Source organism: Acanthopagrus latus, chromosome 15 (genome assembly GCF_904848185.1).
Source record: "Acanthopagrus latus isolate v.2019 chromosome 15, fAcaLat1.1, whole genome shotgun sequence".
NCBI lineage: Eukaryota > Metazoa > Chordata > Actinopteri > Spariformes > Sparidae > Acanthopagrus > Acanthopagrus latus.
The window spans coordinates 19,847,444-19,866,425 of record NC_051053.1 but is presented as its reverse complement, the minus strand read 5'-3'; the positions used below and the strand labels follow the sequence as shown (position 1 = coordinate 19,866,425).

General features: G+C 41.3%; 1 protein-coding gene across 3 annotated transcripts; it reads right to left on the bottom strand.

Moving 5' to 3' along the window:
• Positions 1-810: 810 nt before the first annotated feature.
• wapla (WAPL cohesin release factor a) lies at positions 811-17,658 on the bottom strand. Of its 3 annotated transcripts, none has more exons than XM_037124045.1 (20): positions 17,509-17,658; positions 16,266-16,679; positions 15,349-16,060; positions 14,014-14,318; positions 13,785-13,915; positions 12,699-12,794; positions 12,052-12,213; positions 11,229-11,365; positions 10,269-10,380; positions 9,120-9,350; positions 7,964-8,075; positions 7,724-7,821; positions 7,410-7,486; positions 6,744-6,919; positions 6,276-6,391; positions 5,942-6,178; positions 5,014-5,230; positions 3,941-4,029; positions 3,745-3,840; positions 2,728-2,793 (listed from the first exon to the last, which is right to left on the bottom strand). In XM_037124045.1, exons 2-20 carry the CDS (start codon positions 16,651-16,653, stop codon positions 2,728-2,730), a joined length of 3,558 nt encoding a protein of 1,185 aa, XP_036979940.1. In that variant the 5' UTR covers positions 16,654-16,679; positions 17,509-17,658. The 3 variants fall into 3 exon arrangements, with proteins under 3 accessions (XP_036979938.1, XP_036979940.1, XP_036979939.1); XM_037124044.1 differs by having other exon boundaries at positions 17,316-17,634; XM_037124043.1 differs by lacking the exon at positions 17,509-17,658 and having other exon boundaries at positions 811-2,793; positions 16,266-16,653.
• Between the last annotated feature and the right edge of the window lie 1,324 nt (positions 17,659-18,982).

Below are 18,982 nucleotides of genomic sequence, written 5' to 3'. Positions count from 1 at the left end.
ATGTATAATGTATAGATGCAGATGAAAGGCAGAGGCGCCTGTCATCTACACGCGAGATTCCCTGCTCTTTGGAATGTTAAATCTGCACTACCACACCTCCACGGTGTAATCGCGCATTTGCATGTTGTGCAACAAGCCATCAAAAGCATAATTACATGTTATTTGTACACGGTATACCAACCGCGCTGCCCCGTCTTTCAGATTTCAAAAGCTCGCGTTCGGTGCCCCCGATTGTTGTATCACGGCTGACACAGCTGTCGCCTGCATGAAATAGGTGTTGCCAGATAGTGTTTTCACGACATTCCCCAGGCTCCCCCGAGCTATTTGTAAGTTTGACTCTCGGCTAGCAACTGCAACAAGAATCTTTTGTTTCCATTATGCAGCAGTCAGTCAAGCTGAGGGGCCGTGTCCACAAACTGTCACCGCTGAGTGCTGTTAAGTATACCGACCACACTTTGGAATCACACTCCATCCCAGCAAGTTCGTCAGGGGGAGACCTCTCTCACCACACACACACACACACACACACACACACACACACACACACACACACACACACACACACACACACACACACACACACACACACACACACACACACACACACACACACACACACACACACTTCCACTTACAGCCTTGTAGGGAAACAGGCACAGAGACAAGCTAGAATACAAAGTTGAGCATTCAGGGACCGCCACACACATGAATACCAAAACGAAACATCACTTCTGTTTGGCAAAGTGTTTACCTCCCGCAGCGCTTGAGTGCATGACAACGTTCAAACAAAGAAAGAAAACACAGAGGGAGTGTACTGAAAGTAGCAACCTTTTTTTTTTTCTTTTTGGAGATACAACTATTTACATGTAACCAAAGACAATGTCCTTGAAACGGGTACAAACATTTTTTTTTTTTTTTTTTTTATCATCTTCTTCCTGCGATTTCTTTTTCGTTTTTCCAAATGACAACTCAGAAATATTGTATAAAATAAAAATATAAGCTTCAGGGAAAAAAGTAGTCTAAGCATTTTTAAATGTCCATTAACCGCTATGTACAGGAGTATTTACATTCTAAAATTCCATTCAGACCAGAATTTTTGCAAAGTAATTAACAGTAAACACAGTTGCAGTCTTGTTCACTGCAGCCCTACAAACCAGATAAAAACTAATCTGCTTATACAGGTATGGCTGTCATTCAAATCAGTGATCGTACATGTGAGCAGTACAAGGCGGAGGCGAAAGGTTCATGTGCATCATTACGGGTAAAAATGACACCACGGAAGAATAAATAAATGGGAGCTTAATGCATGATGTCCGATGCAGAAACACCATGAAACAAGGAGTAAAAACAGGAAGCTACAGGTGGCTGGACATACAGACGACATCAGGGGAAACACCCAACGTCTATCAACATTACACCTCTAATTTAATTACGCTTTGAAGACATTTTTTGCGAGCGTGAGCTGCAGCCATAATTCAGATCGAAATCTGTACTGCCCAGCCACCGAGCTGTGTCACATGGGATATATTTCAATGAAACATGATGTTTAACTTTAGACGCAAGTGGCATCTCACTTGGTAAAAGACTTTGCATTTACAAAAAGGAGGACAAGCATTAAATTAAATTAAAAAAATTAAACTTCATTACAATTTCAAAAGGAAGCACAAGCAACAGTTTTTTTTTTTGAGTAATTCATCACATCTGTTATACCTGTGAGGTTAAATGCATACTGCAGATTCATTCTGTTGATTTAATTAAAATTTTAAATAATCTAAACAAACTAAAATATGACCAAATTGATAATGGGTGAGAAGGAAATACAAAATGTATAACGTGTAATTTCCAAGTTCCATTATCGGTCAAATAAACTGACATCCGATCAAGTCGGCCTGTCGCGCAGTCCTGATTTCTTTAAAAAGCCATTAATATTTCAGATTGAAAGAAAAAAAAAATGCCCTCAAGGAAAAAAGAAAAAAAAATCTAAAAACATCAGAATGCCTAAGCACAGTTTACTAAATCAACAATAACAGAAAACTCAAAAGCTAAAAATACGCTCTTTCCCTTAAACATTCAAGCCAACTGCAAACATGTAACTAAATGGATGTATGCATTCAAAAAAGATCATTTCACACAAGTTTACACATAGAGACGTTATTCTAACATCCATGAAAATGATTGTTTTTTTTCATGCTAACCAATGATTTCACCCTTGGCTCTGATGTGGATGAGTAGAGATTAAAATGTAATGATCCATAAAATTTGATTCAGGAGGTTTTACACTTCAACTAAGCGGCCAGGAGTCGAGACCAGGCAGCGAACAGGAGACTCCACCTCAGTGGCCTGCTGCTGTCCATCTTCATATGTGACATTCCACTGAGTATTTTGAAAGTTTAGCCTCTGCCCGTTTCCCCCGTTACCTGAGGAGGGATCTCGATCTGACTCCGAGTGTGGCGTTAGTTGAGTGGAACTGAAGGAAATGTCCATCAGCTAGCAGGGCTTTGGTTCAGGCTGTGCTCCAGAAAGGAAGTGAAACTTTCATATTTGTGTTCACACATCAACGTACGGCTTAATAGATGAGAGTGATCACAGCATCGGGTGATCTGGTGAAGTTAAGGGAATGCTGCCGAGTCTCCAATGACCCCATGTGGCTCCTGTCGTGGTGGGAGCACCGGAGTAGCCTGGGATCCCTTTAATGTGCAGAGTGTGAGTCCAAAGTCTGGCTGTCTGTTAACAGTGTTCCAGGTAGTCGATGACCCGCGAGATGGACTTCTGTCCTGTGGTGCCCATGGCACACTGTGTGAGACAGAATGAGGAAAACAAGAGTGTGAGGGCGCGAACATGTACAACAATACCATCCCACTTCTGCACGGAGGATGTTTGAGCTCCTCTTCACTTGAAAGGGATATTTATGAAACAGATGGTTCCAGACTTCAGTTCTGACAGGATGAGTCACATTCAAAAGCTGCTGCAAAATCCACATCTGTGTCTGTGTAAACGTCCTGTTTAATATTAATGCTTAAATTGTTTTCAAATTGCCATTCACATCGCAACTCCAATTACGCTGCGTGGATACACAAGAAGCATATTTAATTGATAACAACCTATTGATCACAGTACAATATTTTATAAAAGCTAAGTGCCACTAGAGGCTGTACAAGTGATATCCGACTGGCTGAGACGCTGTTGAGAGATATTTGGAATGAGCTTCAATCATATATTCGTCTTTTCAGCCTCAAGCTCTGTGTTAATGAAGTAAACAGAAATAAAAGCTTCAATTTTCATCCAAATCCTGGTACTTTTCTCAGAAAGGAGCCAAAGGATAGAGCAGAAGGAGTGCCGATTATATTTGAAACTGACGGGAAATCTGCTTAGAAAAAAAAAAAAAGAAAATCACTGGCTGGCAAAAAGATTTATTTGATCCAGGTCATAACACAGGCTTTTGCTCATTGGGTCTAATTAACAGGCTTTTTGCAAATTCAATGCAATTTGCCAGGAGCTAAGGATAAAATCAAGATTTTTAAGTGTTTACTATAATACTTCTGATCCAAGTATTCTCAGTTTTTTATCAAATTGAAGTGACTGCTTATCTTTAAGAAAGAAAATCAATTTTTCTTTTTAATATCAGCTAAAAGCTAATCATATTAGTATAATTTTTCAAATCGTCATAGAAACAACAGCATCTACAACACTGATGACAGGCGGTCAGGAGGATGACAGGAGGTTCATCGTGACAGTTGTACTCACAGTGAGGTTCATGAAACTCAAGAACTTCTTCAGCATTTCTGTCATGATGGAGAAATCCCCTTTAGGTAGATGCTCTCTCACAGTAGTCACATTTATCTGAGTGGGAAAGAAATGTGGGTGAGTAACGACATGATTATCTGCGCGTGGGAAAAAGGATCTCCAACACATTGCGGATGTGTAGGTCTCATCTTCTTACCTGGCTGCCCTGGCAGAGACAGCCCAGCAGCAGAGCAGTGTAGGAGGCAACAATGCTGTCTTCCATATGCTTGCCTGCATGCTGCAGAGCTACAGCAAACACAAAAGGAGAAAGAAAAAGATTGGTACAATCACAGACACAAACTGCCTCGTCTCTGCTTAGATACCCGAAAGGCTGCACTGTGGCTACAACGTTCTGTTTAAGTCACATTGTTTTACTTGTTGGGAAGTTAAAAAAAAAGTATTTTTTTTTTTTACATTTCTAGCTTGTGATTCAACCATCTGAACAAAAAAAGCACTGCAGTGCATGAGTTGTTTACTGTGAACAAACAACAGGACAAACATAAGCTGTTAGCAGTCGGTTGTAGATTCAACCTATTGCTAACAGCTTGTGCCAGCAGATTTTTACAGATGCAAGTGTCATTGTAACACAAAGTCAGTGGGTGCATTGGAGTAATATACAACACAGCAACGAACAGCTTAAGTATTCTACCAATCACACAAAATCACGTAGCTTTATTAGGTCTGGAACTTTGCTTCACATTGCTTCAATAACTACAAGCGAGTGATCAAAATATTTGCAGATTTAAGTGCTTCAGCTTTAGTGGGTACACATTTTGTTTAGAGGCTTTGTGATTCAGTATTATACTGCAGTTATGAACAAACCCGACCTTTCTCCAAGTCACATGTTTTTCTTACCCCAATTTTAAAGTAACATTATGTAGAAATTGGCATTTTGTGCGATTTGACGCCCCCACTGTTTCTGACCTGGGATTGGGATTTATGACAGTGGTCTTGCACTCAGTAAACCGTTTGTCAGATGTAATGCAGGTGCTAACTACAAAGAAAACTTGCAGCAACAAGACAGACAGCATTTACTCTATAACATTACACTTTCTCATCAACATTGTTTTGAAGCTGATGTTTCTAAGGTAAAAATGTTATATGCTGCTTTAATTATTCAAAAGCCAAGAAGCTTTTGAACCTGACAGTAATCACTCCAGCAACACGAACCACATCCATTTAGATTGTGATTTCAGCCAAAGCTAAAAACAGCTCCACTTGCTTGTCTACCTTTATTTAGGTCCAACTCTTCATCCTCCTCCTCTTTCTTCTCGCCCTCTTTATTCTCAGTCTGGCTGTCATTGTTTTCGGCTGCCACCCACTGGATCTCTCCCGACGTCTCCTGCCACTCTCCACTTTGGTCCAGTGCCGGCTTGGGCGCCTCACTGATGAGGTCGTCTGTCTTGGCCTCAGCCAGGATGGCAGCAGCCTCCCTCTCCAGGAAGAGCTTGGATTTAGAGAGAAAATAAACACTTGTGAGCTCCAAACACGGCATATTTTGAATAATTCAAAGGGAATCGAGGAGCAGTAGCTAAGCATGAAAGCAAGGGGTATTTCTTTGTGGCAAGGTCAGAAGGTAACTGGGTATACAACAACTCTGCAAAAAGCCTTAAAGTCCTGAATGTGAAAGGTTATTTTGAAGTTGATTACTAATTTATCCTCAAAGGTTCTGTTCAGGCTTTCAGGAAACTCTGTGCTAATGAGTAAGTGGGGGGAAGGAGTTTAATGAGAGCACGATCAATAATGAAGCAAAATATTCATAAGATGACATTTTTATCTTGAAATTCAAGTTTTTTCATCGATTTACACAGGCGTATTACTTTGTACTCACGCTGTCAAAATGTGTGCAAGCTTAGTGTAATGTGGCACACAGGGGATGTTTGAAGTGATGATATGGCAATACACCATCATCCATATTCAAAGCTTCAGGGTGATGTTTCAACTGTCTCCCTACGAAAAGAGGTGAATCACTAGTTCACCTGTTCATACAATACAAAGTCTTCTTTCAAGTGTGAAAACATCGATTTTTCCTCATGAGTGGTCCTCAAACTGTTTCTGCTCACATCCTTACTTCGAAACACCCCTGTAAGCCAAGACAAAAAAGGACTCCACGATGACGGCTGAAATATTTATTAATGAGTCCTGGCACGGTTCCTACCTGCACCAGGGCAGCCAAAGCACCGGAGGACTTGGGCTTGTCAGCTCCGTCTCCCTGAATCTCAGCTGTGCTTGGCGGTGCCATCGCTGACGATGCAGCTGTGTCAGATTGTGTTGGGTCAGCAGGCTGCATCAGGCTGTCTTCCAGACAGGTGTCGTCTACCTTGTACTCCATGTCCACCAGACAATGGCGGTTTCTGGAGCTGTACTCCACAAGGTTAATTAGCAGACCCAGACCCTGGTATACAGGATATAAAAATAAGACACGCATACAGACATATACATCATATTTACAATTAGGTGGTGTTGGTTCATCTTGTTCAAGGGCCCCTTACCAGTACTCGCACGTCAAAGCGCTGCTCCTGGGGGATGTAGCGGGGAACTCGAAGGACGCAGTTCAGAGCAGTGCATATTAGCTGCTCCTGTTCGCCTGTCTTGGTGCTTCCCCACTCTGCAGACAAACATAACATCATAATTAACCTACATTCAAACTAGTCAAAGCATTTCGCTGCTGACAACCTGTCCTGAAAATAACATTTCATGGTGAACACTATATTCCAGCTAAGCCTGAGTGAAGTCAATGAGCACATTAATAACTGTACTCTCAAAGAGTGATACTCACTATACATCACAATTATACAAAAGTATGCATTATGAGATTAAAAAATGCTTTAATCCAATGAACTTTACTTTGTTATTATGCATTACAACAGACAAGCAGTGAGCAATTACACCGAATTAATGTTAAGCTCTTAGGATGCACAAATGCAAGATTAAGGTACAAAGGCAAAGCAATAACGTACCATTGTCATGGGTGAGGTTCAGCAGTACTCCTATGACGGCCCTCATGCAGTCTTCCACTGCTTTGCCCACGTTACTGAAGTTGCAGTGGGGCAGCGCTGCACCCGATGATGACAGAGAGCTGTTGTTCAAAGCCCTGCTGTACCGCTGGATCATATCCTCACAGTATCGCAAAGCTCTGAAGAAAGTATGAAAAAAAGATGAGAAAGTTTGCAGCAATTAGGCTTTTTTTTTCTTTTTTTTTTAAGAAAACAAGAGGAAAAGCAGAGGTGGAGCAGAAAATTTAAAAACACAGATATTATGTCTCCATCTAACACAGAAACATTAAGCTTATCAGATCCAGATTTGCTAACAATACCAACACGCACAAATCTTTGTTGGCTCCGATGCTCACAATTATGATAATCAGGGAGCTAAGTTATGTTATTGTCCATTACTTTAGGATCTGTGATCTACTAATCACGTCTTGGCTTGTGAAGATGTTTTCATTAACAGACATGTAAGTGAAAGAGCCATTATACCCCCGAGGACACTCGTAAATACGATGGGTACAATATTGTAACAAACATATTACAGGTAAACTGAGTGAACTGTTGTTATAATAGTCAGTGCCTCAGTATGTGTCCGTGTCCAGTCAATAATGGCCCCAAGCTGTGTCTGGTGCTCACCTGGCAGAGGAGACAATAAGTTGTGAGTCTTTGTAGGCAATCAAATAACCCTGGTTTTCTGGGTTCTGCACCGTCACCTGTTGGCAGAAGATAAAAGAGAAACTAAATCAATAGAGAGGAAAGTACACCAAAAGGCTCAAAGTCATCAAGAAACAGAAAATGAGGGGAGACACTTCAGACTTTGATCACTGACATTTCGTGTGAGATAGTTGATAACAGAGTGTTTTAAACAAAACCTTTCACTAGGTTACACTAAAGGTGACCATCCAATCGGCAGCTGTCAGTGATGGACTACTTGACAGAGCAGTACTTACACTTTCAAGCACTCTCAGACACCTCTCAGCCCCCCATAAAGACGCTACAAGGTTCTCCTTGTCATCCTCTTGGCTCAGGTTCTGCACACACTCTTTAACTGTGGCAACACAACACACAAGGCACATGACTATTACACATCCTGAAAGCTGCAACACTTTAAAAAGCCCATTTGAAAACACATGTACACAAATACAGAGATGTAAAATCGCCCATCCATCGATCACCAATTATAGACGTACCTTTGTCTACAATGTGATCCAAGCCTCCCAGGAGTCGCAGTTCTTCTTTGAACCAATCCCCGGCTCTTTTGGAGGTAAGCGAGAGCAGTGTCTCCATGGCAAGGTGACCCGTCTACAACAGAAAGAGCAACATGTAAAATCTGCAACAATCTGCAAGTATCTTTCGAACAATTTGCGTTCATAGTTGATACCTGCATTACAAATTGACTGTTTTCATAAATATTACATGTACAATAAATACAAGCTAGCTGATGACAATCAGAAAATATACATAACATTGCTTCACATGCAACAGTAACAAACCTTGGAGGATTAAATTACATAATAACCAAGAGGCCTGTTTCCATTGTGATCCTCCAAGAGGGAAAGATGCCAAGCCTGTCAAGAGTGACGGGTGCAAAACAATACTCTTTAACTCATAAGATTATAAATGGACAATGCTGAATTATTGTAAAGGATCCAGATTCTGAGATATACTAGCTAACCATTTCTTTATTTCCTGCTAAAAAAATACTTTCTGCTTCAGCAAGTTTCAGAAATACTGAAATCTATACCATTCAATTGCAGCTACACATTAAAAAATAATCTATAAAGAATCAAATCTGTTAAGCTGCCTCTTGTAGCATAGTTGTTATTGTCTCTGAAGGAATAGAAAGTAGGAATTTAAGGCACCAAATGTGAATAGTGCCATACCTTCAATACAAAGTAATGAATGCTTTTATTGGACCGAATACTTGACTAAAACATCAGTGCAGTGCAACAGAGTAACCTTCACAGGAACACCAGGCATATCAACTTAAAAAACTGGGACATTCAAGGAAGTCATTCAAAAGGAAAAACATCATTTACAGATAACACAATAATCTTCCACAAACAGGTGCTCAGTACACTCTTCAATACAAATCCAAGTGACGGATAAAAGAGAGTGAAGTGCATTAAAACCCAATTAGACTGACATTTTATGCTCAATTTGACAAATAAGGCTTTTACTAAAAGCCTTTCCAATGAAGTTTAACTAAAGTATCGATGCTGATTAACTTAAGGGAAGAATACTCATTAAAAAAAAAAAAAAAACACATGAGAAGTTTGGTCACTTGTTTAAAAAGGTACACCCAGAAGTGAAACTTGTTTCTTTCATCAAAAAAGTACAACCCACCGTGATGTTCTCCAAGTCGAGATGCTTGTTGTGTACGGTTTCACACAGCTTTCTTATTTTCTCCTTGACCTTTTCCACTTCCTTTGCGGTGAGCTGATCCTGGTGCGCCGAGTAGTCCTGGTCCAGCTCCAGCAGCTTGATCATCAGCTCCAGGCAGGCCCTGTCCAGGTCCATGTTCAGACGGTCCCGACTCAGAATGTACATCAAGGCAGCCGTGCAGAGAGCAAGGTTCTGATGGAACAACAGAGACTGGCTTTTACAAAGACGTGTAGGTGGTGTTGAGTATACAGAGATGAGACTTGACCAGCGTGAAAATTGTGTTAACCTGCCCACTATCACAACAGCCTTTGCCAAGTTAGGAGGATTTAGCCTGGAGGGTAACAAACAGTGCCTTTACATCTAAGGAAAGTACAGCTTACTGTTAAAAGGTTATACTTCAGGGATGACTGAAACTGTACTTAACGTCTCAAGGCTTTGACCAGAATGTAATAATCAAATTAAATACTGACTTTTGAGTAACCGCAGGCATTTAGAAATCAAACATCCTCTACATTCACAAATACTGCGGAGGTGTTAAACAAGACATTAAAAAAAATATCACCCTCTTTAGACTAAGTGCAGAGCAGCTTTACAGAAACTCAAAATGCCACACGATTGCGCTGCACTACTATTTGTGGCTAATCCAGGTTAGTAAAAATACAGAGACAAGAAAATAAATGAACAGACTGAAAAAAATTATATCAAGTCAGGATATTGCAGTGCAAACCTTACACTTCAGCATATAATAATAAGCAATAACTGGGGTATTCGCAAAATATAAAACTGATAGAAAATGATTTCTTCTTATGGTTAGTTTCAGAAATAAGTGCATATGTCAATGTTAAGTGAGATGAGAATGTCAATTTCAAACCTAGTTTAGTCTAGTATAACCTTGCCCTCACTTCATTGCAGTGCCTCTGCATTTTTGTTACTTTTGAGTCATTTGCTACTTAAGAAACGCAGCTACAGTTCTTGATTTAAACTACTCAAAAACACCTTGATCCCAACCTTCTGAATGCAACCTTGCATCATTTCCACCAAGGACAAAATAAGCAACAAAAAGCAGCAATTTCTTAAAAATGGCAAGAAAATAAAGAGGGTTTCACTGACCGGATGTTGAGGAGCATCACTGAGGATTTTGAAGACCTGCGCCACTTTCCCCCTGGCCCGCAGGTGCATCCTGAAACTGGGCATGGCACACCGCGTGGCCAAGCTAATTATACTGGAGCAGTGAGAAAGAGAAAGAAAGGATTACAGAAATGTTCAATCAAATATTTATCAGTCCTGTGCTAAAACTATGAATAATGAGAGAAAATGTGGCACAGTCAACTTCCAAATCAGTGTCACCATTTGTGATATCCATCTGCGACATGATGTTTTGAATTTCTACTCTATTTTTCACCCTCGACATTTTGCAAGTGTTAAGACTGGAAAAACTACTGAAGAAGTAAAAGCAGGCAGGACTCCCTGCAGCTCTCGCTAAAGTCAAGGTTGTTTCTTTTGAGTGGAGTCCATTTTCACAACAGAATGCATATGCTTTATCAGACAACAGAACAAAAAACCTGGTTTATCTGGGCATCTTACTCTAACAGAGGGAGAAGGAAATGGAAGTAAGACAGAGAAGAAGGGAAAGTACACAAGCAGTCTCTAAGGGGCTTATAATTTCAAAAAATTAAAAGCACAAGAATACAAAAGTAGATGATTATTCACATAGAAATTGTCACTGTCAGTCAGCATTTTACCAGACAAAAGAAAATCTTTTTGCATTCTCTGTGTTCTCTTTAAATACATTCACTTTGTATCGCTACCTGCTGTTCTCTGTTAATAGTATTATTCAAAGGATTGTTGCATTGCTTCAAACAAAAACAGCCACTGCTCTGATTGCTTTATAAATGAACAACTACTAAATAACATAAATAAATGTTGGGTGGCAGATTCTTTCATTCAACCAACCTGGTGACATACAACCAGCACTATAAATGTACCACTACAAAAGAAATCTCTGCAAGACTCAGAGCCAAACTGTAGGGCGCCGCAAAAAGGCAGCACTAAGTGTTCTTCTCCACTTACCTAAGGCATCTTGTGTTGAGTGGCTGGCTGCTCTTCAGCCCAGTCTGCAGGTACTCAAAGTCATCTGTGAACTCTTGATTCTCTCCGAACTCCACCACGTCATTGAAGTGCTTCACATGCTGCACCACTGTGTACAGCTGGTGGAAGGGGAACAGGGTTAATTAGGGCTAATTGGAAAGCAGTGCATCTGTCCAGACGCACAATCAGCTCACACAAACACAGTGAGAGAACTGCACTCATTGTTAAATTCCTCTATATTGGTTCCATTAGCAGCAATAGCTGACTGTGCTAATACCCCTCATCAATAAAAGCACAGCATGTGGAGCAAGGGCCTGATCAGCAGTTGACTGTATGTTTCCCACCATCAACAGTCATGCTGTGTATGCACTCAGCATGACACAGGAGGGAGGACCTGGGTTTGAGATAACACCAGTGTGTAGTGAGAGCTTAACTGAAGCAATTCCTCAGGGGATCTGTGGCTAACAGGCTGATCTGGGGCCAGAAGGCCCATCTGTAAATGACACAAGCTGTTCGGGAGTTTAAATTAACGGCAACAGTCCTCATTGCTGCTGCCAACCCATGCTGGGGTTCATATAAACAAAAGCTAGCTTGACATGCATCAAATGAACACCATCCCTTCTTGCTGCATCAAACGAGTAAAAGCAGCTTGGCTGGGTATGAAAAAGAAATTATTTTGTAGCAGCATGCAAGCAATTGTCATACAAACTGAACAAAAATAAGCATTTGGCTCCAACAGACAGCGCCTCATCTGCCCCCTGTTCCTTAGCAGACAGCTAAAAACAACTGTGTCCTCCAGACTCACCTCTTTGTGCTCCTTCCTGCATTTCAGCGCTGTGACAATATCCTGGTTAAGTCGCGTGGGGAGGGTCTCTGACTTAATGACTTTGGGCGGCGGCGGAGGGGCTTTGAACAAGCCATCATCTTTATGGGAGTTGCTGTCCTTGCTACTGCTCGATACAATGGCCTGAGGAGGGAAAGAGGCAAAGAAATGGGCTCATGCTAAAGTTACAAAATCTATTTAATGACATGTCCACAGGATTTACCACAGCTGAACAGTCTGTTAGGCACACAAGTCTTTAATAAGCGTTGTTAACAGATGTCACATGAGGTAGAGCAAAGTAACAACACAACTTTTAAACCCCAGTGCCCAGCCTCCGATTAACTTGTCTATGAACAAACATTTAATACCATGGGGGGACAGAATATAACTGCATGTGAACAGAAAGACTAATTGGAGCAATTAAACAAAGACCAGTAAACAATATCTTCTGTTGTGGACAGCAGGAAATGGGGAATTATGTAAACAAATGGTACTAGCTATTAGCATTCACATTACATAATACCCTGTAATATTGTTTGCCTGCTCTGTGCACCAAATTAATACCTACATTTCAAATGAGAACTGAATCAGTATCCAGACTAATAACCAATCGGAGAGCGATATCTTACCGGAGCAGTTTGAGATCGAGACAGTGGCGGCACAGGGATCTCCTCAGGCTCAGGTTGGTTCCAGTGGCGAGCGTTGTACACAGCTTTAGCAGGGGACTGAAACCCAATAAGAATATAAAGAAGGAAGGTAGAATCATTAACTCAATGTCATCAGTGCAGGAATAATTAATTACCCAAAGCTCTAAGCATGGCAACCACAAAGACAGTAAGAAAGGCTATATAGAAAGACTCCTGTGTTAATCTCCATAAACTGTTCTAGCCCAAAGTTTAAGCTATTGTTGTGAATTAGCGCAACTGAACACATAAATATTGCATACTGCAATTATGATGATAGACTGAGACAACGGCAGCCCGAGTAGTGGGAGCACAACAGTCCCCAAGCAGCGCAAACTGAAACTGAAAATGACACATTGTGCGACTCGATTATATATTGCAAAGACAATGTTCAGAGTTGTGTCGGTGATATAGAAACAGTAAACACGCAAAATTAAGAAGACAGAGCACAAATAACCCAAAGCCACTGCAAAACAGCATCAAAAAAAGCAGAGCCAATGTGCGCAGAGCACGATAAAACCACACATCCAAGTGGAGTTGTTAAGATAAATATGGGACTGAACTGGGTAACACTCAAACCCCCTTCATATTGGAAGATGATGTCAGGTGCGCACAACTGATAAAAAAGTAACCCATTCATGAGGCTGCTGTGACAAGTTAATCACCTGGGCATCACCATTCAGAGTTTCAAGTCTGGAGCTGAAGTTCTAGCACACATTACTGCTGAATCACAGGATGATATAACATCAAATGACAACCAAATAAATTTAGCTTTCAGTTGTCTTTCCCATCCCATTGTTTAATTTTTCACTGATCCTCTCCTCATCCCCCTCTCCAATTATCTCAGTCTATTTTTAGTCAGGGAGGTTATTCTGTTATGGAAATGTCATTTCAACTCAATAAGATTAGAAGGAATGTGTTTCCAAAGCCAGGTAGTGTCAGACCCGGAGCCAGGCAGGTGTGATGATAAAAGTTATCCAGAGTGAGAGCAGGCAGAGATACACACAGAAAATGTCAGGCATGCTCAATTACCTTTTTGGGCCCACTGAAAATCTTTTTAAATCCACCGCCAACATCCTTTGATTTATCACTTGGTTTCCCTGAGCGCCCCTTCTGCCCCTCAGTGCCGCAAGGACTGGAGTCATCAGCAAAGTCAAAAGCATCTGTTGCAGAAACCAGAGCACACACGCATCGACATATAAATGGATTGGACCGCTGTGGTTCAGCTGACTTTGTCTCTCCAAGTTAAGGATCAGCTCACCTGTGTTGCTGCTGGCCTGACTGTCCTGAGAGTCACTGGTATGTGGGCTGTCCACACTGGAACTCAGAGCAGCTAAGGCTGCAGCTGCCTTCTTCGCCTTCTTCTCTTTGGCCTTAGGGCTCTCCTCGTCGCTGTCACTCTCACTCAGGTCATCAAAGCCAAAGTACTTGATCTTGTAGCTACTCTTGCCTGCCATGGCACCTTCTGGTCCCTCTTCGCCCTCCTGGTCCTCTTTGTCAAAGCCAAAAAACTCTAGCTTGGTCTCAGTCTTGGTTTTCTTGGTCTTTGTCTGGGTGGGTCTGAACCTGGGAGGACACAGTGAGAGGATCAGTTTTTTTTATTGTTGTTTATTTACTGAAACTGTAAAGAACTGGAGCAGGACAAGAAAACAAAAAGCAGCCACTGAAGCTAAACACATAAAACAAATAAAGACCGAGAAGTATGTATTCAAACTATTGTGCAACTCAATTAGCAGAAAACTTTAAAGTCACACTTAACATTCATCTAACAAATCAAAGCCTCTGTGTTGTTGAATAATTTGCATAGCCTGCAGTGCTTTATCTAATCTGCAAATATGTTTTTACACACCTGCAACAATTCAAACTCATCACCTTGAATGCAACAGCAAAGAAAGTACACAAAAATTTTGCTTCAACTTAAAAACCATCATCAAGCAACCCAAACATTGACCTTGGCAGCATGGAACCCCTCCAAGTGGAGAACATTGGTTAAAGTAAGAGCACTGCTCATGGACTCACTTTAATTATAATATTATAACACCACTTTCAGTTTTACTTAATTGTAATTAAGTAAAGTAAGCAATACGACTGTATAACGTAGCTAAACCTTTCTTTCTGACATCTATATTAAGGCATATACGTATTATATAGTGCAAATTTCACTTATCAGTGTCTCAACAGATAGTATTTTACATGAGTCATTCCATATGGTGGGTCCTGGGAGGTTGAAGACAGGGTGTTTCAAGACACACAGTTATAAAGTTTGTGTGGATATGCACACAACAAATTGTAGCAGATAAGTGATCTTCGCCATCTGTGTGGTTGTCTCATTTAAATGTGTTCGCAAGGGCTAAAAATATTAATACACTCACGCTAAAATCTGAATGACTCACACATGACTCAAAAGTTATGAAAGCTCCTAAATATCATTTTTATCAAAATGTCAGAATAGGTTTGGGTGATATTTTTGTTCACATCCCACAGCCAGATTAGAAGGCTCGAGTGACATCCATCTTTGACAAAAGGAATTCGAAGACAACATTTTAGGGATATTCCCCACAACACAGACTGTTTGCAAAAAGAAAAAAAGATGTACCTGGAGGGTTTGGGTGGAGGAGCGTCAGACTTTTTCTTCATCTGGCCTGCTTCTCCAAGGTCAGCAGGAGCAGCTGGGGTGACAAGTTCATCAATGCTCCGCTCAATTGAGTCCTGGATGGTGACGTTGCACACTGACAAACAGGAAGGGTGCAGGACCGTGTAGTCCCGTACCCTCCCACCGCCCCTGCCTGCAGGCTTGGCTGCAGGCTTGGCTGCTGTTTTAGCATTGGCAGCAGTACTACTTGCACTAGCAGAAAAGACACTGTTGGGTTTATCTTGGGCACTCGTTTCAGTGGGCTTGTTGCTGTCGTTTTCAGCAGGTTCAGAGGACATTTTGTTAGGTTTGCCGGGCCGCTGGTATTTCTTGCAGTTTGAAGCCCTTAAGGTAAATGGGGAAGGGGGGATGTTGTCCACTGGTTCTGGTGGAGGCTCCAGCTCTTCACATTTCATCTCTTCTGATGGCACACCATCATGAGAGGAAGCAGTTTGGAAGTCTCTGCTACCACCTGGTGCATCAGTGGATAGTTTAAGCGAGGCGTCTACATTGGGAGAGGCGGAGATGGAACTCTGGGATGCTGAGAAGGTCGGATCACCGGAGGGGACTGTGTTTGACAAAGTGGTCAAACTTGCAGGTTTTTGGTTGCTTACTGTTGTACTTTTTACCCAGGGCTGGTTATTTTTAAGAATCTTCACTTCAGATGTTTGTTTGCCTAAGAATGTAAAGGAAAATCACAGGTTGTTACATAAAGCGGCTGACGCTGTGTCACAAAATAGCTACTACACAGACACCATTAATACAATAATGTATCAACAGGTAGGCTACAAGACAATGAATTAACTGATGTGAGATAAGACAACTAGAGGCATACTTGAAGGATGATTCATGTTAATCAACTTTATGCACTAATAACTTACTTATGAAGTTAGCTGTTGAGCTTGCAGAGCCATGTGCAGAAGCCATAACTGTAGCAGTCCCACCGCCCTGCACCACAGTCATCTTTGTCACAACGCCATCATTGACTTTGGGCTGGGACACGCTGTCAGAGGTTACAGTCTTGGACTCATCATCGCTGTCAAACCCAAAGGGATCTTCTTCACTGTCGCTGTCTTCCAGTCTGGGCCTCTTGGAGAGCTCAGAAACATCAGGTTTTAACAGAGGCCTTTTGCCCCCTAATTGAGCCTTGTAGGTGGTCTCCCCCCATTTGGTGGTCAGTGTGGGCTTTTTATTGGAGAAGACCTCTTCAAATTTCGAATTGGCTTCCCCTCCCTTGCGGTTGTACGTTTTACCGAATCTGGATGTCATGTTGGCTGCTTTCTGTTACATATTCCCTGTGGACAGAGGCAGAGCACATTTATCATTCTACTCAAACGTCAATAGAACTGCACAGCTCAGCTGATGTCTATCTGAAACGTAAAATTTAATGTAACGCAGCACTGCACCACGTTTAAGAAGAGGCAACAGAGATTGTCGATTAGCTGGCAGGGTTGGATTATTCAACTTGGAGTTAGCTCATGAGTCTTGTGTCAACTATTGGTTGCTAGCACACCAAGTTAGCATTGCTAACTCGCTAGCTCAAGCTGCAAAGCTTACAAATGACATTTTCGGACGAAACTGGACGATAAGATAGGAGGCTTGGGCGATTTAGATCAACTTTAGTCAAACTTGGACTTAATACATTACCTAACGCCACAGTGACAAGACAGTTAACTTACCTACGTCTGTTAACCCTAGCAAAGGCCTGCTCCTCCTTGCAAAGTTACTATAAAGTTAGCCATTAGCCGTTAGCTTCAACACTGCTAAACTATGCTAACGTTTGTCGCCTGTTTACATTTCACAGTTGGCGGCATCAAATGTGAGAAGTGTCGTGTTTCAAACAGGATTACGCAATTTTACATATGATTTCAAGTGCAGATATTAATGTTTAGAAATCGTCGTGAGTACAAAAGATAGCATCACACAGTTACCTCTCAACTCCGGCGACTAGCTAAACGTCCGCTTGTTTTTTAGCCAGCCGGCTAGGCCTGATCTCCCACTCGCGCACAAATCAAGCGGTTAAAGTCCGTTCCGCGCAGCAGAAACAACACTAGGAACACATCTCCAACCCGAACACACCCCCAGAGCAATGCTCGTTATCGAAGAAAGGCGCCCAAAACGTACCCGTTACTGTAACAGTCTAAACAGAGTAGATAATCCGGACTTTTTGCATTCTGTAGTGCCACTGACGGCCATTAAAATATCCCCTCCCTCCTCGTTCCCTGCCAAGACCCCCATCAAGTGCGCTGCAAGACGGGGAACGGCCAATCAGCGACAGGGATGGTTTCCTGTGCTGTGAGGTTCAGTCAGCAAACGTGGCTCTGATTGGTTTAGAACCGAAACCATAACAAACGATAGGGGGCGCAAGAGGACCACAGTAGTTGATATAAACTTGACGACGTGCCAAAGAGAAACAGCAGCGACGGCGGCGTCTGTTTTTAGCATTAATGATCGCTAACTCTGGATTTAAACGAGTTCAAAATGCTTTCATTTTTGTATTAACTTTTATCCATACAAGTCTTAAACTGTATGCACGCCCGGATTTATAGTATTTATCCTGTAATGTTGAAATTAGCCTTAATACAGAGTGTAAAGGGTCAGTTCACTCAAATCAACAAGGTGTCAACAGTATTTAGGCACTATTTGTTCAGCATGGAGGCACCCTTATTGCAATAAAATCTATTCTCACGTGAACAGGGCAGTTGTTTCTGGAAATGAAAATTGCTGTTAATTTTATGTAACATCGATTTTATGTTGTTGTTGTTGTTGTTGTTGTTGTTTTGTTTTGTTTTTGGGGTTTTTTTTTTGTATTTTTGTCATTTGAGTAAACCAACCTTTGATCCCCTAAGGTGCCTGGGAAACATTTAGGGTTGAACTGGTCTGCCAAGGGGAATAATATCTTGCTTTACTACTTTAAGTTTATTTTATTTTTATTTTTATTTATATAACAACTTTATTTAGTACCAGCTCAAGATACAAAAATGTAAATAGAATACCAGACGATCACAAACGTGCACAAAATTGTTTATGGAAAATATAAAAATAATTACAACAACATTATTTAATACAAATATATGTAACTCATGTATTAAAATTATTCATAAATGTAACATTGATCATCTTTAAGATCTTCTTCCACAGTCTTCAAGTGTAATCACAATGCCAGAATAAATGAGCCACAGTTTCCAATTGTGTTCTTTTAAGCTATCTAATCACATCACTACCATTTTCACAATATTACTATCTGGTTGCCACATCAAAAGCACAACAGAAAAAAAATAAGTGCTCTACTAACACAATCCATGTGTTCTCAATAAAGCATTATCAAGTCTATCTTATAAAATCAATAGAAATGTAATTCTATAGGGCCATGTGTGGTTGTTCTGTGCTCACTGAACTGAACGTGCAGACACCTGCAGCATGCTGGGAAGCAGTCGGCACATAGATCACCGACACTGGCACTGGTTTGGGGCGCAGATGGTGTCAAGTGAATGAATAGTGTGTTATAAACAGTCGGGGTCTGCGGGGCAAAGTGGTCCCAACTGTATCAACACTGAAATGACCATTACTCAGCAGCCTGCACAGACATCACAACATC